Raw genomic sequence first — 22,886 nt, 5'->3', positions numbered from 1 at the left:
TCGGCGCTGCACAGGGTTGGGTGCAGAAAAGAAAAATAACCAAAAAAGAAAAGTAAAAGTTGAGCCGGACAGCCGGAGGGGGCCATACCCCCCCCCCTCCGCCGCGGCTTCTCCCGCCCGTTTCTCGCGCCCAACTGGAAAAAAACGGAGTTCTGATTCCCTCGGAGCGGGGGGTGTCTCGTTCCCCCGGCTTCCCTTTTCACCCTATTTTTAAATTTTTTCGGGAGGCGGGGCCCGTAGGGAGGGAAGGCGACCCTCCCCCTTCTCCCTGAAAGGCCGCTTTGTCCGCGGCGGGGCCGTGGGAGAGGGCCCGGCGGCACTTCCCCCTCGGCGCTCCCCGGGATGGGGGGGGCCCCTCGCGTCCCCCAGCCCGCGCCGGGCGGGCGGGCAGAAAGGTTTAAACGCCACAGATGATAAAGGGTAGGGGGGTCGTGGGGCGGACCCCCCCCTCCACCCCTGGCAGCTTCCCAGAGCGGGGGGGGGGACCCGCGGCCGCTTCCCCCGCCAACCGCCGCTTGCTCCGAGCGGGAGAGTGCCGGGGGAGCCTGGAAACGGCGGCGGGAGCGCCCCACCGCGCGGGGCGGGGAGCGGGGAGCCTGGAAACAGCCGCCTGTTTACCCGCCGCTGAGTGGCAGGCCGATCGACCAATGGCGCGGCGCGGAGGGGCGGCGGGCCCGCCCCGGTCGCGCCGAGAACAATGCGTGTTTCATGGCCCCGGCGCCGCCGTTTCCCCCCCCCCCCCTTTTTTTTTTTTTTTTTTTTCCCCTCTCTCTCCCTCCCGCCCCGCGCTCGCGCTCCCCCCCTTTTTTTTTTTTTAATATTTTTTTTCCTTTTTTTTTTTTTTTTTAATTTTTTTTTAAGCGCCGCCGAGCCGCGCGCGGGGCCGGCCAGGGGGGTGGAGGCGATGCTGCAGCTCGGCGGGGCCCCGCCGCTCCATGGCGCGGCCGCCGCGTCGCTCCCGCGCTGCACCTGAGGAGCGGAGCGGAGCGGAGCCGGGCGGCGGGCAGGGCGGCGAGCCGGCACCCCCCGCCCCAGCCCCGCACCGCCACCATGCCCCGCGACCCGGCGGCCTGAGGTAGGACCCGGCCCCCTCTCCCGGAGCGGCGCGGACGGGGCGGGGGTGTCGCGTCGGGTCGCGTCCCCCCCACCCCTCGCTTCGCTCCGGCTCCCCCTGCCCCATCCCGGGGCGCTTTTTGCCCCTTTTTGGCCATTTTTTCCTCTCGTTTTAGTAGTTACGAGCCGGGATCCGGCTGCTCTCGCAGCCCCGGGCTGAGACTCGCCCCGCTCAGCCACGCAGGCAGGATTTAATTTACTTAAATTATGAAATTTCACCCAAATAAAAAAAAAACAACAACAAACCCAAACCAAAACAAGGCGGTGGGATTTTTCTTACTATTTTGCATTTTTTTTCCCCCCTCTTGTATTTTTGTTAACCATTTCTTGGCCCGGCAGCACCCCCCCTCCCCCGCGCTGGCAGCGGCCGGCGAGGAGCCGGGAAGGGCGGCGGAGCCGGGGCGGAGCGGAGCGGCGGCTCCCGGGGCTCCGGGAGCGTTGGGGAGGGGGGGGGTTAGGGAGGGGGGGAGAGAAAAACCCACCTTATTCCCCGCAGTGTTTATTATTTCTCGCTATCCCGGTGCAAAACCCGACGGGCGGGGGATCGTTTCATCAGGCTGCAAGTACAAATATATATATTTTTGTATATATATTTTTTTTTTCACTCTGTTGGGAGGTTATAATACCTGTTTTGTTTTCCCGAGCGGGAGCGGCGCTGGGAAAAACGAGAGGAAAAAAAGCCAGGCGGCGGTTTGGAGCCTTGGGAATGGGGGGAAAGAGACGAGGAACGGGGCTGGGGAAGCGATGCCGCAGCCGGAGCCCTTTCCCCGGCGGGCGCTGCCTCCCGCTCCCGCTGCGGTTTTCGGCGGAATAAAGCAGCTCCATGGAAAAGAAAAAACAAAAAAGGAGGAGAAAAAAAAAAAGGGAAAAATGGATTTTTTAAAAAAAAATTGTTTTGGATTTTTTTGTGTTTGTTTTCCTGCGCTCCGGGAAGCAACGCGATGCCGCTTCCCCGCCGGGTCAGTCCCGCCGGAGCCGGGCTGCGGGCGCTGCGGCGGGGCGCTCCCCGGCTCCGCTTGGGCTTTGGGGGTAACAAATTTAACCTTATTTTTTTAAAAAAAAGAAAAAATTTAAAATACTTAATTTTTTTTCCCGCCCTTTGCCACAAGTTTTCCTTGGATTATTTTTCTTCCCCCCATCCTTCTCCCCCTCCCCCCCGGCTCCGGTCGGGAAAGTGAGGGTGGGTTTTTTAGGGGGATATTTATTGGGGGTGGTTGGGAACAAGGAGGGGTCGGGGCAGCTCCGGCTCACCGCACCCCCCCTTCTCTCTTGCAGGCAGCGCCGAGACCGCCGCGCCGGGGCTGGCTCCCTGCACCGCGCCATGGGACGCTTGGACGCCTTATTTTTGAAAACCATCTGATTTTTTGGGGGAGGAGGAGGAGGAGGAGGGGGGTGGGGGGCGGGGGGGGGTGGGGGGGGAAGGCGGTGGCGGGCACCGACAGCGATCCGGGAGACTCCTTGAAGCCGGCGAGTGGATGATGGATGGCCGAGATTTCGGGCCCCCCCGCTCGGTACACGGCCCCCCTCCGCTGCTCTCCGGGCTGGCCATGGAGAGCCACCGCCTGGGAGCCACCGGCCGCCTGGCCCCCGCCGCCGGTCCCATGGCCGCCGGGCTGCCCGCCGCCCTCCAGCCCGGCAAGTTCCTCGCATCGGGCATCAGTCTCCACTCCCACCCGGGTAAGGCTCCGCGGACCCCCCCACCCACCCCCTCGCCTTCCCTCCCCTGCACCTCCGCGGGCAGCGGCGGGTGCCGCGGGCCCCCGGGGCCGGCAGCCGGCGGGGCTTTAAGCGTAAAAAATATAATAATAATAGTAATAATAATAATAATTATATATACGTATGCTTGCAATTTTTTCGCTTGTTTTCTGTGAGGGTTTTCTGCATCGCCTTTGATGTGGAAAAAAGAAAAAAAATGGGAAAAATAGAGGAATGGAGGGAAAAATAGGAGAATAGGGGGGAAAAAAAAGGAGAATGGGGAAAAAAAATAGGAGAACGGGGGAAAAAGATAGGAGAACGGGGGAAAAATTCGCTCCTGGCTGCTAAAAATCCCCCCCAGCGCACGGTTTTGTTGGCGCCGAGGAAAACCCTCGCCGAGGCGGCTGCGGGTGTTTTGCGGAATAAATCCGGGGGATAAATCCGATTTTCGGGCAAGCCGGGAGAGAGGCGGATCGGGGTGCGGAGGGGAAGGGGCTGCGCTTCTCCGCCGGGTGCTTCGCGGAGAACCACCTTCGGGCTGGGAAAAAGGGCAAAACGGGGCAGTTTTGGTGCTTTCTCTCGGCGCGGGGCCGGCGGGCGGCGCAGCCCGAGCCCCGCCGCGGTCCCGGCCATCCCCGGGCAGGGCTGCCGGTACTGCGGGGTTTGGTGAGGTTTTGTTTTTCTTTCTCGATAATTGTTTTTTTTTTTTTTTTCTAAATCCTGCAAACAAAACTTCCATGCAGAGTCTGCTCCTTCCTTATTTTTTTTTTTTTTTTTTTATTTCCTCTTCTCGACTTGCTCCATCCTCGGGCAGCCCCACGGCTGCCTCGCCGTTAAAAAAAAACAAAAAACAAACAAACAACAAAAAACGAGACATTGAAATGTACGGGGTTTATTTTTTTTTTCCACAGTCAGCTTTTTATTTATTTGCTTACATTACTTTTTTTTTTTTACGGATTTTTTTTTTTTTCCGCCCTTCCCGACCTCCCTTTCCCAGCAGGGTGGGATAACGCGGGGTCCGGCAGCTGCTGGGAGGACGCTGCCTGCACCCTCCTGCCCGCTGTTTTGCCGGGCTGCCGCCGAGCTTGCCCTGAGAGGACGCGAGGGATTTCTGACCGTATGATTTCCCTCGCTGGCTGTATTATTTTTTTTTAATATTTTTTTTTCCCTTTCTTTCCCCTGGGCGTGGAGAGGTGACTCGGAGTTTACTTTAGGCGTTGGGAGGGTGACAGGTTTTGCAATAATAAACCTGCTTTTCTCCCAGCCGTCCGGGATGAATGACTTTGAAATTTGCAAACTTGATTGCCAACATCTGCAGAGAAGGAAGCAGCCCGAATCGAGGGAAAAAGATTTATTAGTTTTAGACTGGGTGGCAGTGCCAATTTCCCAGGTGCTAAGAGGAGAGGTGTAAAGCGAAGGGCTATGAAGCCAAGCACATGGGCAAACACCTTTTTTCCTTCCCTTTTGTCTTTCTTTTTTTTTTTCTTCCCTTTTTTTTTTATCCTGGGTATTTTTCCGCCCCCCCCCCCTCCTCCACCTCCTACTAAAGCAGAATCCGATCTCTGCAAAAATTCGTCTGGACAATCTCAAGCCAAACCGGAGTGCGAGTTGTTTCTTTTTTATTGTTGATTTTTTTTTATGGCATGATTTTTTTTTCTTTTTTTTTATTTCCCCTCCCAAAATTTCCTTTTCTGGTGCTTCCCTGAAATCCAGGCAGTCCAGGAGGGAGGCACCGAGCTCCGGCCAAGCCGAGCCGACACAGCATTGCTCCCTTCGAGCTTTCCCTCTGTGCCGCAGATCCTTTGGGCTGGAAGCAAGCCTTGGATTTGACCCCTCACATAGGGAATGGGTTTTGTGATCCCTCCATTTTTTTTTTTCTTTTAAATGCATTCTTTTGATTATTTTGATTTTCCTTTCTCATTAAGTCTTTTGGAAAGTCCTGCCTGGAGCCTCCGTAGTGCCCGGCTCTCGCCCGCGTGTTCCGCGGGATGATCGCTGCCGAAGCTCGTTCTGTGGGATCGGCTTCGGCGTGGCGATTCGCGACCGGGCTAAACTGCACGGAAAAGATAACGTACAATAATTAACAGTCGAAACTTCCATTACACCAAGGCAGTGGGATAGGCAGGGATTTTTTTTTTTTTTTACAGCTTTAACAGTATCGTTTGAAATGATGATTGCTTCCTGCTACGGAGGGGCCCTTTGTAGGTTTGCAGTGTTGATGTTGGTGTGTTGTTTTTTTGTTTTTTTTTCCTGTTGTTGTTGTGGTTTTGGTTTTGTTGGGTTTTTTTTTTTTTTTGGTTTGTTTTTAGGATGAGTTTGGAGGGGTGGAAAGCAAGGGCTTGTGTAAGGGGTTAAGAAAAGTGGGCAGGAGGCGAAGCCTTTAAATAGAGCCAGTTCAAACCGATCTTTAAATACCGCCAGGCTGAAGAAAGAGACTGTTGAATCCGTCCCAGCGTCCTCCTAAAATAAATACGCCCCTGTAAAAATAGTGCGATTGGCCATATTTGAGAATCCAGTTACCGCCGGCTCCGGCTTCTTATTTTTCTCGTAGCCTCCGCTCGTTAACGGCACCAAAGTCCGGGTGCCCGGGCTGCGTCCAGTGACCCTCGGATCCTTGGCTCTTCGCTGGGGAGTTTCCTATTCCGTGGTAGCGTTTCGGCCGCTGCCGTACGGGGCAGGGGGCCGGGGACAGAAGCCCCTTTGTTGGAAACGGGTGAAGCGAGGAGTGAGCTGGAGGCCGAGGTGGGAGGTGAGCCAGTCCCGGGGCTGCGGGGCTGCCATCCCACATCCCCCCCGTGCTCTTGGGCATCACCGTCTGCCCATCCCCGGGGAGGGCAACGGGGGTTATGGGGACTGGGGAGCAGCGGGGTGCTCCCGCTCGGGGAGGAAGGTGACTGTTTCCAATGGAATTTCATCCCTGGCAGCGGCCGAGCTTGCCGGGAAGACGTTGCCCAAAAAGAGGTTGGAATGGATGGAGTCAGGCGGCCGAGTCCATTAAAGCAGCAGCTCGCTCTGCTCTGCAGCCTGCAGCTCAAAATATTGGGGGGAGGTTTTATAGTTTTGCTCCTTCCCTACCCCACCGGCATCGGGTCCAAGTGAGCGTCCTGGTCTCAGCACGTCCGGTGCATCGTTCTTGGCAGCTTCTGTGTTTTGGAGGAGGTGGAAAAGATTCCCTGGGAGTCAGTTGGGAAGGGCGGCTCTGGGACCGCGTCCCTTGCAGGCAGTGGGTCTGCGTGTGAGCAGGTATCGGCTACATACAAAACAGACTCTCTGAGGTTTAAAATAATAATAAAAATTTGCTTTTTGCCATGTACTGAGGTATCCTTTCTTGGGTGGGATGCGTATGGGGGGGCTACCAAAATGGGTCTGTGTTTGTATAAAAGCATGCCCAGCCTCTTCCATTAAAATATGCTTCAGAAAGACTTTCCAGTGCCTGGGAAAAGGGAGCTGAGCTGACTTTGTGTTAAATCCAGCTCGAGAGAGGTGGCTGAAAGGAAGGCGGTCAGGCAGAGGGGAGAGGTTTTGGTTTGCTTGCTTCCATACTTCCACATTAGCATCTGTATTCAAATGCAGGGATTTAAGGCGGATTGGAAACCATCTCTGCTTCCAGGCCTGCTGTGCCCAGGGAGAAGTTTTCCAGACAGCTGGGCCAGGTAGGAACGTAGTGAAAAAAGAAATAAAAATACCCTTCCCCCCAGGATAGCTTTGCAGTGCCAGCAAAATCCCACTGTAGCCATCCCTATAATGGCAAAATTGTGCTTCTGCTGAGCCCGCAGATTTTGCAGAGGAGGCTTTGCCGTCGGCGGTGCCAGCAGAAGCGCGATTTGCTCATCTGAACTGCACCCGCGCTAAAACCGCGTCGCTGGTAGGAGACACCGGGATAGCACCGATGCGGTGCTGGACCGAGTCCTGTCCCGCTTCTCCCTGGAACTGGGCTGCTGGACCACCGGTGGAATTTTGGCCGTGGTTCGCCGTGGCCTCTTTTTGGTCACGTTTGGATGCTGCAAGGAAAATACCGTCGGTGTTTAATGGCCCTTGAAATCACAATTCCCCCTCCCTGCCCGCCCAGGGGGTGGTGCGAGGGGCTGAGCGCAGGGGGCTCCTTGGGGCAGGGGCTCACCCGTGGAACAGCGGGAGGAATGTCGACCGGCCGGAGACCCGCCTGGGGAGATGTTTCTCCTCCCTTGAGGCCCCGGTGAAATGAGATGCTTTTTGATATGTGTTTTTTAGGCAGGGCAGTGAGCGTCCTCGTCTCCGTAGGTCTTGGGGAGGGATGTTGTGCTCGGACCCGTCGTGCTCTCCCGTTTACACTCGGCATCCCCGGGGAAGGAGGAAGCGCTTGGCCATTAGGTGATGCTCCCTCCCTCGGGCCTGCGGCCAACTCGCAGGCTGTGAGCAAGGCAGGAGCGTCTCCGGTTTTGCGCTGGGGATGAAATGGGGGGAGAGGAAAAGGGGCTTCTTAATTTTTGTGAGTCTCCCATCATTTGCTCCTGGGGGCTGCGGACTCCTTGCCCTGATAGCCCAGTGGTTTCCCCAAGGTCCTGGTGGTCGAGTGGGTTGTGGGGTGGCATCTCCATCCTTCAGGAGGGACGGGAAGGACTGTCCACCCCATCCTCCAGCCTCCGTGGAAGTTCCCATGCCAAGGGGCGGTAGCTGGTTGTGAGGGCACTGGGCTTGGACCACGGACAAGAGCCCAAGGGCCACCGTGGTGATGTCAGCTTGCTTGGAGCAAGGTCTTGCGGGATCCTCCACTGTGTTAGGGTTTCTGATACCTTCCCCAGCTGAACAGGTGGGAGCCTGGCACTGCCTCTGGTACATGGTGCTCATAAAGATGTGCTTTATTAATATGGTTTCTATCAGCCTTTCTCCCACCCTGAGCAAGCCTTGTCCCCACCCAACACCGAGTCTCCTTGGTGGGGTTGGACAACCACTGGTCCCAGCCCCAGCTGATGGCGTGCCGGTGAAAATTTGATCCAGAGGATGTGCCGGTGCTATAAATCCTAGCCTAGGGGATGGCACAGGGCACCAGGCAGGTCCCCAGCATCGGGGACAGGCTCCTGCTCTTTCCCAGCGCAGCAGCTGTTGGAGAAATGGAAATTGCCAGGAATTAATCTCACTACAGACGTGGTTAGCAGAGCAGGGCTTTCGTAAGGGAAATTTCAGATCTCCTTCCTAGGATAACCCAGGGTAAAGCTGAAATTAGTTTATAATTATATAGTAAATAACCCCCCATCTTGTCATTTCACCATCTTCTGATGAATATGGAAATTAACATTGTTAAGGGGAATTAACGTCGTTACGGCAGCCTTCCAGGTGAGCTCCTTGCGGCTCAGCGACCGGCAGGAGGGTGTCGGATCACCTCCCTGAGCTGGGGTTAGCGCCTGACGAGTCGAAACAAGGCTCCGTGTGTTTTCAGCGTGTGCTAAACTGGTCCAGTTTAAAGCTTCGGGCGGGAGGTGGTGCAGGGAATCGGGGCCAGCCCGGCATGTGCTGACATGAAAGCTGCCTCACCGGGACGAGGAGTTGTTGGTCCGGGTTAGGTAACGCGATCCGGCATCGCCTGCTCGAGGCGCCGAGGACAAGGGCACGCTTTGTTCTGCCTCGCTGCTGAAACGGAGAGCGCGGTGGGGGCCCTGAACCGACCCCAAAACGCAGATGGGGTTGGGGAAGGTGGGGAGCTGAGGGCAGCCCTGAGCTCCCTGCCCTGCGGAGCCGGGGCGAGGAGCAGCATTGCGTCCAGCTGTGGCAGCCCTTCGCTGGCTTTTCCAGCTGGGGATGCTCTTTAAAAAGCCAAGTTTGGGAGGGGAGTGCTCTGGTGTGGCTGCCCGGCAGGGTGCTGCCTCTCCCTGGCTTAGGAGGATTTGGGGGTTTCTTTCTCCCCGTGTTTCCTGCCAGCCCTGCTGTTTCTGGCTGGCATCACTCTGGGATGGCACAGCTGGATGTCCGCGGGCACCGCGACGTTCCCACTGGCTGGGGCTAAACACTGTCTCTCTCTGCTATTTATTTGCTTATTGTTCGCTTCTCTCCAGCTCTTAAACACCGAAGGGACAGCAGCCACACAGACCCTTTATGCCCGACCCCATGCGCGCTGGCTGGGGAGGCCGGCGCGGCGGGAGCCCTGCCGTACGGCAGTGCCGCGGCGCTGACAGTTGGGCTCTCTCCCCACGCCGTGAGGATCAGCTGTTGGGTGCACAATATGCTCCGGTTTTCCTCTCCAGCTGTTGTCGCTGACGGTTATGGGAAGTGAAAGGTAGTTGAGAGTTTGGTATCTCTAAATCAAGAGAGGTGATGGGCAGAAAGGAGGGAGCGAGGGAAGGCTTGGTATATGTGAGGCTGGTTTTTGTTTAAATCCAGCAAGACTTGAAATAGCGGCAAAAGAATGGAATGACCTTGGGAATAAATTTTATTGCCAGCGTAGCAGTGGCCAAAGAGCCATTTTGAGGGAGCGGGATGCAGGCAGGGAAGCCGAACATGGTGGGCTCTGAGCAAGGGAAGGAGCAACGCGGCATGTTCGGGAGAGAACGTGGCTTTTTAGGGGAATCACGGAGATTTTGAGGCATTGGGCCCTGTCTCTCTGGATCTGTATCCCCAGTAACTTCTGCAAAGGTTGCTCTTGCTTCTGCTGCCATCCATCTTACCCTGCTGCGTTACGACGAGCAGAGATCCCTCTTTATGTTTGACGGTTAGATATATTGCCCCTGCTTCCCTTTCTGTGCCCGATCCCTTCTCAACAGAATTCCCTGTGGCTTGAATATGCTTTTAATACATTTGGTTTAATTACTTTTAATTAAAAAAAAAAAAAAATAGTAATTGAAGTGGCCGGTGTGCTTGGGAGGAAGGATTTTGAAGGGATTCAGCTCTTTGCTGCTTGCCGGCGGTGCCGGTAGCGATGTGTGAATGGAAAAGCCCCCGTGTTACCGCCACGCGGCGCGTGTAATTCTGGTGTTTTGTGCCCTCATCTGCTAGGTGGGGAGGCATCCCACATGCCATGTCACACGCAAGCCAAGTGGATAATACTCCAGTGAGTAAAGGTCCGGGCAGGCAAGTAAAGATGGGTGCAGTTGCCTTCCCGGGGTGCTGGTGAAAGCCCAGCAGACCTCTCCCTTGGCTTGGCTCTGCCGGGCAGGCACACCGTGCCGGGCTGCCGGCGTGCGCGGCGTGCCGTGCCGGGGTTTCCCTTTGCAAGCCCAGCGCTACAGCGGGGCTTTCTCCCTAATGAGATTAGCGACACAAAGCGGTGATTCTTCTGCTGCTTTTAATGGCTGTTCGGGGTTTGTGTGGGATCGGAAATTCTTACTTTCATCGGATGAGCCCTCTCTGTGACTATTTTGCGGACAGATCTTCCTTTCCTCGGCTTCGGGGCTGACGTTCATATTGGCACAAGCGTTTTAGGCTTTCCCCTCCTGCCCCCCGCTGCCTCCCTTCCTCGCTAGCCCCAGCCACGGTGAATTTTATCTTCTTGCCTGCTTTGAATCTCGCTGTCAACCCATGAACGCGGTTGGGAGGAAGGAGAAACGCAAAAGTCACTCTTGGATCGTTCTTTTGGGTACTCCTTAGTCTCCCTAGCTGAGATGTGCAAATACATACGTGGGGGTGTGTGTATATATACATATATATTCATATATATAGGGCATCGATCTAGTGCTTCACCTGACGGAGGGCTGACTGTCCCTGCCTGGTGACATCGGGGCCAGGTTGGCCATTTGTCAAAAGCCCAAGGGCTGTGCTTCAATTTGAATACAGATTTGCATAATTCATCAGGAATTAAACCGCACCGCCATAATATTTGCCTCTGCGTTTATCTCCTGTTGCTGGTGGCGGGGAGGTGCACGGTGTTGGGCGTTCGCCTGCCATGGAGACCTTCGCTTCACGGTTCAGCCCTTTTTCGGTGCAGAAGAGGTGGTGTGGGCTGATGTTCAGGAGGATGTGGGGAGGGCAGGAGCCTCTGGAAGCGAAAAGGGCTGAATGTGGGATCAGAGGGAGAGGCTGGGCATAGGCTGAGCTTTGAGCCTGGTTTCCTAAGGAAAAGAGGCTTATGGGATCTGTGGATCTTGTTCTTCCACCCCTAGATGTCTGTAGCCTGCCGCGGAATTTCTCCTGGGGTAATTTTGGTCCCTACAGATGCCGGGGAGGTCAGTGCTGGGGACTGGGAGAGGGATGCGTTTGCCCCCGTGGCACACGGAGCAGTACAAGGGTGCCTCCACGTTCATCTTGCGCTTGCCCTGTCCTGGCTTTGCCGTATCCGAGCAGGAGTCCTGAAGCCAGAGCCCATCAGACATGGTTGGATCATGGGAGATGCCCTCGCTCCAGCCCTGCAGTGTTTCTTGGAGCCTTTCCCCTCTCTCTGCCAGGACCCCCGTGTCGTGCAGGGGTTGCCTGCAGTGTGCTGAGCGTGCACGCGTTGACATTGTGGTGTTCAGGTCTCATCGGGGTGCGGTGCCACCGATGAGATGGGCAGAAAGGAGGGAGCGAGGGAAGGCTCGCTCAGTTTCCCCTTGCAGTGCCACCTCCCTTTACAAGGTGCTCCAAGAGGTGCAAAGCCACAGCAGCCCCTTTGCAAACAAGAAGGTTTAGAATAAGCAGCGATGGAGGCCGCATCTCCCAGAGCTTTAATTCATGCCTGCGTGTACTGCCTGCGCCTGGCAGGGTCTTGGGAGGCAAAACAAACCTGCATTCAGCTGCCACCTCCCTGCCAGGTGTTGGTGGTGGGGTGACTGGTTGGGTTTTGGTGATGGACATGCTGGCAGAGCAGGTTGAGCTGCTATGGCGAGATGACACCTCTCCAGTGGCCCTGGTGAAACCAGTGGCTTGGGGCAGTCCCCAGTTTGGGGACTTGCCATTGGGCCACCTGATTTCTGGAGGAAGGGATGAGATGAGCAGCCCCAGTCTGGCACCGTGTGAGCTTAGGTTTGGAAAATGGGGGGTGCCGAGTTTCCTTCCAGCACGCCTGGGCTTGGACATGGTGAGGACTGTCTTGGCTGTGACCCCTTGCCGTGCTGGACAGGAGGACAGGCAGGGACAAACCGCGGGTGATCCTGTGGTGGCCCCCCACCCACCACCTCATGCAGAGGGAAGGCAGCCAGGGCAGCGGGTGGCCACGGCGGGCGATGGGAAGCAGAGAAGAGGAGCAGGCAGGTGGCATTTACCTTTCGGTGGCCACCGTGATGTGTGTCCGCAGGGCTGGCTGCTGCCCATCGCACAGCGGTGTTTAATTTCTCAATGGGAGGGCAGGGAGATAATGCTGCACGGTCCCATTTAACCTGCTGGTGACCTGGTCTTAAGTCATTGTGGCTGAAAATAGACCGTGTTCCCTCCGGGGCACGGCTAATGGGGCTGGGAAAGCTGGGATCGCTCTTTGAAGGCTGATTTAATTGATGCTGGCAGGCACTCGGTGCAGGTGATGTGGGGACCAGCACCCGTGCCATCCCACAATAACCTTCCCCCACTGAGTGCCTGTAGCTCCCCCGGCTCTGGCAGCGAAGGGTAACGAGCTCTTTTCTAACGAAGGCACGGGACAGCGGCTCAGAGCCAGCGCGGGGGTGTCGCTGGGTTAATTGCACGTGCAGGTTTTGGCCCGCGACGAGCTGGCTTGGGCTTGTTTACGTCACATCTTCTGCATTGAGTTTGGGTGATTTATTAAAAATAAAAAAAAAAAAGAAAAAAGAAAAAAATGGAGTGGGTTAAATTTCCGTGCTTAGAAAGGAGGGGGAGCACCTGCAGTGAAGGTGTGCGCCCGGTGCCGGCAGCAGAATCAGCCCTAGGGCCCCTGTGCCAGCCACTGGTGGCTGGGAGAGTCTTCACCGCGATGAAGGATGGACCAGAGCAAAGACATTTTGATGCTCTCTTAGAAAATCAGGAGATGAAGGCGAGACTGCAGTCTAGCAGCCAGGTTCTGCGTTCCTGAGGATTCTGCTAATCAGTTTTGAGGGTTGGAATTATTATTTTTTCATTTCCATACAGCCTCTTAGTAAATGTCAAGCTGAAGAACCCACCGGGACGTTCCTTGCTGTTTGAGGAAAGCTGTGTGGTTGCGTGGTGAGAGCCTGGAGGTTTTGGTGGACCCCGTTGGGGTGTCAGGTTTAATTACGCCAGCGGAAAAGGAGAGACATCCAACGTGGTGGGGTATTTCAGGCTGGGGACACAGAGGAGAAGCTTCTGCTGCAGCAGCCAGCAGTGACCCAGCAGCATTGACACTGGTTTGAGTGTTTGTGCATCAGGATTAATGTGGGACCAGGTCAGTGCTTCCCAGACCACGCATCTCAGGCTGTGCAGACCGGCTGTGCATCACGTCAAGGGTCCCAGTGGGATGGTTTCCATCCTGGCCCCTCCAGTGGGAGGAAAAGCTGCCTTCCCTCTGCCAGGGGGATTCGTGTCCCCACCTGGGTGGCTTCTTGCTGTCCTCACAAAGATGCTGTCAGCAGGAAGCTGGTAGATGACCTCATGGGAGGTCTTCAGGACATGTCATTGGGGTCCTCCTCCTGTGGTCCCAAGGCCTGAAGCACTCACAGACCTCAAATTACATTTGCTTTGTTGCACGGTGGAAACTGAGGCACGGGATGAGTCTGCAGGACGCCAGGGGCAGAGCCAGGGTGTGAGCACTGATCCCTTGAGCGCTTGCAGCCACTTCTTCCCATTTTCTCCTCCTCCGCCATCTCTGGGGCGTTGGGGCTGTTCCAGCTGCCGGGTGAGGAGGAGGTGAGCGGTAGGACTCAGCCTGATGATATTTATTTCCGTGGAGGCAGGGAACCCCGCTCCCTGCCCTGGGTGTTCACCCTGCCCTTTGGTGTGCCTTGGCTGCGAGAGGCCTGGCAGCGCGGTGATTAACCGCGAAGGGTAGCGCGGCACTGGAATCGTGGTGCGGCGTTGGCACAAGGTAATGGCTGCAGGAGGGCTCGTCGGAAACCCAGCGGGAGCGCGCGGTGTTCCTGTGCTGACGCGGCTGCGAGCGATAGTAAATATTGAGCAAGAGCCACTTAAAAATAAAGCAGCCTGGACACAGATTCCCACGTGGAACGAAATAAAATTAAAAGAAACAATAGAGAGCTGCGCCGAGCTGGGGGTGGAACTCGCTTTGGCTTTTAAGGGAGTGATTTCTGCAGCTGAAGGCAAGCGGCGCAGCGGTGTTGGAGCTGGCGAAGGCTGGCAGCACGGACCCCCCGCCGGAGGATGCTGCCTCTGAGCTCGCTGGAGCCCTTAGAAGATTAAATGGGGAGTTAAATTGATCTGGCTGTTCTGGATCCGGGGGATGAGATCGAAGGCCTTCAGGGGATGTGGAGAATCGAGACTATAAATTAAGGCTTTGAAGCAACTGCCGGCCCCCGTGGCACGGGGCGTCAGTACAGCAGGGTCAGGTTTTGGGGCGAGGGGTGGTGGGTTGTGATGGCGGCAGTAGCTTGGGGCTGTGGGGACGGGGACTGGCTGCTGCCGCGGTCCCGGCACATCTGATCCGGGGGCTTTGGTTTCAGCCCGGTGTGTCTGGGGACTCGTATCGCTGCCATCTCGTGCGTGGCACAGAGTCGAGGCGGCTCCGGTGCCTTGGATGTCACTGGAGCTGCCCTGGCAAACGAGGGAGGAGGTGGCAAAGATTTATGCTGTCAGCACTCCTGGCTCTCAGCTGTTTGCAGCCATAAATGCGTGCAGGAGAAATAGCTGCAGCCGTGCCTCGCTGTGCCGCGTGCCCCCGTGTTGTGGGGCAGAGGTGGGAAGGTGTGTGCTGGGAGGGGGGGGCCCTAAAAGAGTCTTCCCCGGGAAGCTGCTGCTTCTGCAGGGAGAGGATCAAGGAGCCACTGATGACGGGGAGCACGGGCAGCCGCTGCTGGTACGGCAGCCGTCCCGCCAGCGGTGGGAGGGGGCCGCGTGGGGCTGGCGGCCGGTGGGTACTCGCTGTGCTTGGACTTCTCTCAGTTCCTCTCCCTCCCTGCCAGGGAAAGGGGACTCGTGAGGACGTAAGTGTTTATCCAGCCGTTCGTGGCATGGACCGGTGGACTGGTGTCCCAGTTGGCTGCATGTGAGGCGCTGCGAGCCGAACTGGGGAAGAGGTGACTGTGCTCCTGGCCAAGGGCGGCTGCGGCTCCCGCTTCGTGCCAGAGCCCAGCAGCCGGCTGAGATCCCGGCTGTAACGGGGCTGCAAATCTCCCTGGAGTGCCCAGAGTTGAAAACATCCCATGGAAATAAACCCAAAGCCTCACTGCTGTGTTTCCCAGCCCCTCTGAGCTTGGACTGGAAGGACTGCAGGGCCAAGTTTTTCAGCTCGGGCCCCTCTGTGGCCACAGCCCCTTGCGCAGTGCTGCGTGGTGCCAGCCTGCTTCCTGGCAGCGTGTCCGTCCAGCACGGCCTGGGGAGGAAGGGATGAGATGCCGGCGGTTGGAAATATTTCATAAGCGGCAGAAACCCGTAACGGGCAGACGGGGCTGATGAGGGAGAGTTACTTCACCTCTCCCAGGGTGCTGGAGGCTGTGGGTCTTCCGGTGACGGGGCTGTGGCTTCTCCAGCGACAATGGCTTGTGCCCAGGGCACGGCTTCAGGGTGTGCTTTGCAGTGGCATCGCGTGTGGCTGCCTGCTTGCCCGTGAAGGTGACAGCAGGGACCAGAGAGCCGTCCCCAGGCATGAACAGAGGCTTTGCGGATGCTACTTCTCCCTGGTGCATCGGTGCTGCTGCCGGCTGGTTTGGAAAACCGGACCAGGGGATTGAGTTCCCCATTGAGCAGTGTCTCTGCTTGCTGTTCTTGACCCTTTGTGGGTGCCTGACCGAGCTGTCACCTCTGCGCCAGGTTGGCAGCGGCACGGAGGGCAGTGTGGGGATGCCTGCAGCCAGGATGGGGTAAAGCAGCTTTCCCAGCGCTGGCATGCACACGTGTCACATCGGGCATGGAGACCGGCTTGCTGGCCGGAGCCGTGTCCGTGGGGGAGACGCATTCAGCTCCAGCATGTCCCCCTCCTGCCCTGCTCTTTCACAACCCAGGCTTGGCCAACTCGTCTGGCTGGGGCTGAATTTCATGCCTGGGGACTGGCGGGGGGCTGAGACAGAGAGAGCCCACAGGTTAAAAACTCTGGGTGACTGGCGGCACGCGGTAGCCCGCTCCGCTGCGGGCACATCCACCCGCCCACCGTCACCACCTCAGCAAGGCGGTGTTTTCTGGCGGCTCCCTGCTCCCGGGGTGCTTTGAACAAACCCCCAGTGGCTTGAGCACGTGGGGCCCGTTTCCCTCCCGCTTCCCCCGGCGCGACCTCCGGCCTCCAGACGTTTGGTGTGCGGTTGTTTGTGCGGTTGCTGGTATCTCATCTCCCCATCAGTCACATCCCCCCTCGGTGGTGAGTCACCCAGCCGTACCTCTTCCCCTCTCTTGTGCCGTTTTGGAGAGCTGAGCGAAGATGAAGAAGATGTTTCAACTGGGCTGACACATCTGCACCCGCCAAGTTCCTCTAATAACAGCCCTTAGTGATTTATGTCTGTTGTGCAAAGCAGGTACGTTTTACCAGCTCATCTTGGAGCTGGGAAGGAGACGGGCGTGCATCCCCACTCTGTGCCTGTCCGCGACACCCAGTGGAGCTTCACAGGGGGACCTGAGCCAGGACATTTGTTTTGACTGCCAGCTTTCACCTTCCTGCAGGGTTGAGGTGGCCCAAGGGGTGATCTCTGTGCCCTTTAAACCCTGTTAACCCTCTGAGCAGGGCTGCTTTGGATCGTGTGCCCACGCTGGCAAAGTGCTCGTGTGAGATGCATGTTGGCGGTGCCTTTCTCAGGTGGCCAGAGACCATGCTGGTGGGCACACACATTTGACATGGCTTGGCACGGAAGGGAGGGGGGGCACAGCCAGCAGCGCTGCCGATTCACACCTCCTTGCCTGTGCCATGGTGCCAGCCCACCTCTGGGCAAGCAGTCGGCTGGAGGAGCGTGGCTCAGCCTGCCCAGACCTGTCGGCGTGTCCCTGGGCGAAGCAGATCTTGCGCTGGTTCAGCAAACACTCTGGCCCCGGGCAGATGGAGATGGTTGTGGTTTCCCCCTTTCCCCTCCCTTTCTCCTGGCAGAAGCCCATGGTTGGGGTGAGCTGTGCGTTGCTCACTGCGGTAGAGTTTCTCCCCTTGGCATCACTTTCTGGCGCAGAGATCCAAGGAGGGAGCGACTTGCCCGCGGCCGCCTCCTGCTAATGCAGCTACTTAGTGCGTGAAGGAGCAGCTTCACCTCCAGGTCATGCCCAGGGGAGCGGAGCAGCAGGTTTCAGGCTGTGTGCGAGTCTTACGCCAGTCCAGCATTGCTGCTGGAGGGCTGTACGGAGGAAGGGGTGCTCTAGCAGTGCCTCGGGGTTGGATTTGCATTGGGTTCATCCTCAGGAAGGCTGTGGCTTAGGTTCCTCCTCCCTGCCCCGGCTCTGGTTCCTGGCAGGGAACGGGGCAGGTAAATACAGCTCGGGCAGCTTCTCCTCCAGGCATTTAGGAAGGGAAAACAGTGTTGCTGGTAAACCGGAGGCCGGGGTTTGGGTAGCTCTAAGGTTTTGCTGCTGGTCGACTGGGTGGGGCAGACAGGTCTTCACACCTGTGCCTCAGTTTCCCCACCTACAAAGCTTTGGGATGCGCTTTGAGCTCCCATGCTGGGCTTACTCCTCTCCCAGGAGCAGCACTGCTGTCGTGGCTTGCAGCGGGCACTGGGAAGGGCTGTGTGATGCGAGGTGGCTTTGGGGCTTGGCTGGTGACATCAACTTGGTTCTGCTGCTGCTTCCCAGCCAGAGTGGTGACAGTATCCCATGGGATCCTCAGCCTGTCACCCTGAACCTGTCTGCAGCTTGGACTATATGTGAAGCTGCCTGTCACTGCTCTGCTCCCTGCCGGGGTTTCGCCTGCCTTTTGGCCACTGTCATGCACAGTCCCTTGTCCCCTCATTCTTTCGACCAACCTTCCCACTCCTTCTCCTCCTGCAGCCCCGGGCTGAGGCTAGGTCCCAGCAGTGGCATGTGATGATGCTGGTTGCGGAGGAAACCCCAGAGCATTTGGGACTGACCCTGTGTTATCCCTGGGTAGGGTGAGGTGCTGCAGGCAGGGAGCTGCCCCGGTAGGACCAGAGATGTAACCGGTACCAAAGTACCTCTTTGGGTACCAGTACCTTAAGCTGTGTGTGGTTGTTCCTGTGCTGGATGGCAGGACCGTATCATGTCTCCTTCCTGGAGCACTGCAGGTGGCTTCATGTCCTTGCACTGTGTACAAGCAGGGACGTGCCATGGGCATCTGCGCACGGCGATGTCTGCAGTGTGGGATGTGTCTCGCCGTGGTCTCCATGCTGGTGCTCTCGCCTGCTGGAGCAGCAGCAGCTGGTAACGAGGTCTGGCTGGGAAAAGGGGCTCACGTGGCGATGGCTGGGGCTGGGGCCACCGGGCTGGCGTGGCGCAGGGTGCTCCAGGGGGTTTGCCATGCGACAACCATGTGCTCTGCCAGATGGGACTTGCGTTCCCTCGGAAATGCGTCGCTCCTGCTCCAGATGCTGGCTCGTCGCCAGCCCAGCCATGCTGGAGCAACACGGTGGAGGTGGCAACGGCTGAGGCGAGCGTGCTGTGGAGTGGAGCTGCTCACAGCTAACTTGGGGTAGGTGCTCCTGGGTGCTACCTGGTGCTCTCCAGCCCTGGAATAAGAAAAGGTGTTTGGAAATGCTGCAATGTGAAGGTTTTGGGATTACCAAGGAGAGAGGTGAATGTGTGTGTGCTCTCGGTGCCTTTACAGCATCCTGCACAAGATTAAATGGCAAGTTCTACGTGCTGGGTACGGGCTCGGCATTGAACTTCATGGGCACAGCAGGTCTCCTGGTCCTGCCGCTGGAGGGTTGGCGTGTTCGGGTGATGGTGCTGGGAGCTGCTGGGTGATGGATCTGGGCCAGGAGCTGTGCAGAGCACCGCGTCGGAGAAGCACATGTGCCGGGATGCAAAACATGTATGCGAAAGAGATCCCGGCTGTCTAAATAATGTGAAATATTGACTAGTCTCACAGATGGTGCTCCACGTGCAGCTCTGGGGACTGAACTTCCCTGTCTCCTGTTGATTTTTGGATGTGATGTTGTTTTGATCCAGTTGGATGCTGGACTCTTGACAACCTCGTTTCCTGGTTGCTTTCAGTGAGGTCGTTGAATTTTGGGGAAGTTTGTTGCTAATGGGGTCTGACGAGAAGGGAGGAGGGTTGCAGAGGGCTTGACTGGCTCTGTCAGACTCTCCTGATGGCTTTTAATCGGTTTTTAAATGATGGCACCAACTGGGATGCTGGTTCTCGCAGCGCGTTGGGGTTTGTAGCGTTGCGCGGGTGCCATTTGGTGGCAGTGTTGCAGAGGAATTGCTGCCCGTAGCCAAGAGCTTGTGTTTTATGACCACTATTACGGTGATTGTGTTCACTGATGAAATGCTGCTGCTGGTTATTTGCATGAGGACGTTGCTGGGAGGCCCCAGTGTCCAGGACATAATCCAGACCGTTGGCAGCAGGGCCTGGGGGACATACTGCCTTCGTCTCAGCTCATGGATGGGTGGCAGGTTTTCTGCTCTGTTTTGCCTTCCTTTGGGATAAGATGATGGTTTTGGATATGTGAAATCGTGCTTTATGTGAGCTGCTGGGGAGGATGCTCTCTGGTTTTCCCCAAAGCCCATACCCACTGCTGGGCAGCTGTAGCGGAGACAGGCTGTGTTGGCAAAGCTGTGCTGGGAAGAGGGTCTTGTTGCTGCTTGGGAGGTGTGTTGGGGAGTGTCCTCACCCACAGGTTGCTGTACTGGTGATAAAGCAGCTTATCTGCCAGGTGGTTTGGTTGTTCAGCCTGCTCAGAAAGCAGCGTTCTCGATTTGCAGCCCACCGGCTGTGAGGTTAGAGCTGGGGGACCCGCAGTGGGGTCCCTAAAACGGTGACCCCGCACCGCGCTCCCCGCCGCGGGCTGTGCGCCTTGCCGCACGCGTCCTCGCAGCCGCCGTTCCTGGCGCGCGAAGGACCGACAGCCACAACAGTCTGTGCTCCTGCGGGGCTCGTTCCAAGGCGACGTGCCGCTTGGGCTCAAACATGTTTCCCTCTTCTGTTTCCCGTTTTCTGCAGGCTTTTCCCATCTGCCTAACGGGCTCTACCCGTCATACATTCCCCTGAGCCACCTCGAGCCCCCCAGCGCCGGCAGTCCTCTCCTGGCCCAGCTGGGTCAGCACAGCCTCTTTGAGTCACAGAAAGGTGAGTCTGAGCCCCCATTCGCCATTCCCCTCGGTCACCTCTGGGTGCTTGCCCTGTCCTTGGGGCTTGCTGGGTGCTGGGATGTTGAGGGTGAAGAGCAGGAACCCCTGGGCTTATCATCCAGGGATGTTTCCTGATCTTAGCAGTACCAAGGTCTTGGATGTGGCTGTGCTGTAGGAACCTGGCCAGGTCTCTCCTTGAAGCGCTCACGTGCTGCCACATCGCAAGGCTCAGTGTGCATCAGACACAGGGCTGTCCCATGTCCCTTCCTGAGCCATGTGGAGGTACCTGCCAAGTCTCCTCTGCCCTGCTCCTTCCTGGCCATGTCTGAGACATCCTCGAAACCTGTTCCCTCTTGATTTGCCACCTCTTGCCTGTCTCTGTGTAGGACTGCAGGGGTTGAAGGCCCATGGTGATTTTGTTTGCTTTTGCTCTGCAGATGGGTACTACCTGTCCGGCCACGCGGGCCAGTCCGCTTTGCACCCTCAGCCTCCCCTCTCGAGGACCACGGGCAACCACACACCAAGCACTCTGCTCCGGGAGAAGGACCTTGGGCAGCTGCACAAGAGCTCGAAAGAGGGCCTGAAAGACCCTGGTGGGAAGGAGCGAGCGTGCCGGAGTGATCTCTCCTTGCCCTTCACCAAGAAGGAGGGCAAGCCAAAGGAGGAGCCCCGGCCCCGCAGCGTGGTTGACCTCACACAGGACACCAAGCCCGACAGCGACCGGAAAGTGAGTGTGGTGGAGAAGGCGGTGAAGGTCGGTGAGCGTCTCTCACCGTTCCTGGCTGAGCACATGCCAAATCGGGGTGTGGGTAGCGGGGAACCCAAGTCCAAGAACCCGCTGCAGAGCTCCTCCCTCAGCAACTGCAACGGCGGCGGGGACCCCCTGCTGAAGGTCCTGGGTGCCGAGCAGGACCGCTGTGCCAAGGATCCCGCTCGGCACGACGAGAACATGAGGCCTTCTGCGCACGCCCACGCCGAGCGGCTGAAGCGGGGGGAGCCCCTGCTGCCCTCCGTGGGTGCTTTGCACGTCTCCTGCAGCTGCCCGTCCCCGCACCCCTCGCAGCCGGGAAAGATGACGCCGGCCACGACATTCCCTCCGCAGCCCGTCCATTCCAGCATGTACACCATCTTCCCGCCGGCCAAGGAGCTGGGGAGGGAGCACAAAGTCATCGCCCCCACCTTCGTGCCTTCGGTCGAAGCCTACGATGAGAGGAGCGGGCCCATCCAAATCGCCTCGCAGGCCCGCGACAACAAGGCAAAGGACAAGGACCTTGGCAAGGTGGGGGTGCTGCAGTCGCCCACGGAGCGGTGCCTTGCTGACACCTCCCGCACGCTCTTGTCCCAGGACTTTTCTTGCCACAGTGATGCCAAACGGATGGAGGCTTTGAGGGAGAAGGGCTCGGTGATCAGGGCGAACTCCATGGCACTGAAGAGACAGGTCACTTCAGAGCCCTTTCTTAACCGACCGGGGCTGGGCTCTCCGGAGAGCAGGGAGTTCCTGGCCTCCAAGGACTTGCTGAAGCCGAGTCTGGAGGCTGAGCATCGCCCCTGCGAGCGGGACCGCTTCCAGCGATCCAGCTCCAAAGAAACGACGAAGGTCTACGGCACTTTGGACTCCTCCCGGCAGCACCTGGACCACGGTCAGCTGAAACCGCCTGAGCAGAAGTGGAAGCCCTTTGAGATGGGCAACTTTGCCACTACGCAGATGGCGGTGCTGGCCGCGCAGCACAACCATGTCACCCGGGCGGAGGAGGAAGCCAAGAAGGTCTACCTTGACCCCAGCGGCTTGCCACGATCCTCGGTGGTGGGCTCGCGGGGTGCCGCGGATGTCCTCCACCCTGCCTCCCACGGCGAAGGGTCGGCCATGCAGAGCCTCATCAAGTACAGCGGCAGCTTTGCCAAGGAGACTGCGTCCCGGCAGAGCTGCGGCAAGAAGAGCCCCTTTGGTGGCTTGGGCAACATGAAGTTGGACTCTTCGCAGCTGGGTGCCTCCAAAGTGCAGCAGCTGCTGTCGCAGCAGCCGGCGAAGCAGCTGAAGAGGGACCCTGAGAGACCCGAGAGTGCCAAATCCTTTGGCCGCGAGAGCATCGGCTCCCAGGGCGAGGCGGAGGTGAGGCACTTGCCCGTCGGCATCGCCGTGGCTGTCGCCCGGCAGAAGGACAACAGCAGCAGCAGCAAACTGGGGCCCACCTTGGCGGACCGGGATCGCTCGCTGTCTCTCAGCAGCATCAAAGGTAGGTTCCTCAAACATGTCTTGGGACTTCCCTATGGGATCTGTTCCCTGAGGAAAGGAACCACCTAGTGCAGGCTGCGTGGCATGAGCTGAGTTTGGCATCCTCAGCTCACTGACTGCTCTTCCCAGCCACAGGCACGTTGTAGACCATGGCAGGGAGCAGGACTTCTCATGCAAGAGGGAGTCTCATTTCCCACATGCCATCCTCTCTCTCCACCTCTGAGGACAACCCTTCTCCACGTGTTTGATCCCTCTTAGCAAAGGGGGTGACAGAGAAACCCCTTCATCCACCTTTTTCCTGTTGTTTTAGGCTCAGGGATTTGATTTACGCCATGGTGCTGGCAGGAGGGGGATGGTTCCTGCGAGTGTTTTGGTGCTCTGCTTGGCTTGCGTAGTGAGATAACACTTGGGTGCTGCCCAGCGCGGGCAGAGCTTGGCTCTGGCGTGCCAAGAAGCGCTGCCAAAGTGCGTGGCTGGAGAGCAGTGGTTGCGTTTCCATTTTTAGCTTTCACTTTTCCCATTTTTCTGCCTTCACCCCCCTCTCCCAAACCTCAGCGACGAGAGGTGGTTTCCCCATGACCGACAGCCCCTCTCCCCGTTCCCATTGCCTCCCGTCACCCTCCCCACGGCCGGGCGGGAGCCGACCGAGGACCTTGTGGGCAGCACA

At 57.7% G+C, this 22,886-nt stretch overlaps 1 protein-coding gene across 2 annotated transcripts in view; it reads left to right on the top strand.

The window, feature by feature from the left end:
- Positions 1 to 2,588: 2,588 nt before the first annotated feature.
- Positions 2,589 to 22,886, top strand: part of TNRC18 (trinucleotide repeat containing 18) — a 55,668-nt gene continuing 35,370 nt past the window's right edge. For both annotated transcript variants that reach the window (XM_086621912.1, XM_086621911.1), the window contains exons 1-3: positions 2,589 to 2,790; positions 19,859 to 19,984; positions 20,424 to 22,220. In XM_086621912.1, coding sequence (XP_086478038.1) covers positions 2,589 to 2,790; positions 19,859 to 19,984; positions 20,424 to 22,220 — 2,125 coding nt within the window. The remainder of the gene's footprint in view (positions 2,791 to 19,858; positions 19,985 to 20,423; positions 22,221 to 22,886) is intronic.

Source organism: Tauraco erythrolophus, chromosome 17, assembly GCF_009769465.1.
Source record: "Tauraco erythrolophus isolate bTauEry1 chromosome 17, bTauEry1.pri, whole genome shotgun sequence".
Taxonomy (NCBI): Eukaryota; Metazoa; Chordata; class Aves; order Musophagiformes; family Musophagidae; genus Tauraco; species Tauraco erythrolophus.
Note: the sequence above shows the minus strand (reverse complement) of the source record. Positions and strands in the feature narration are given on the sequence as shown.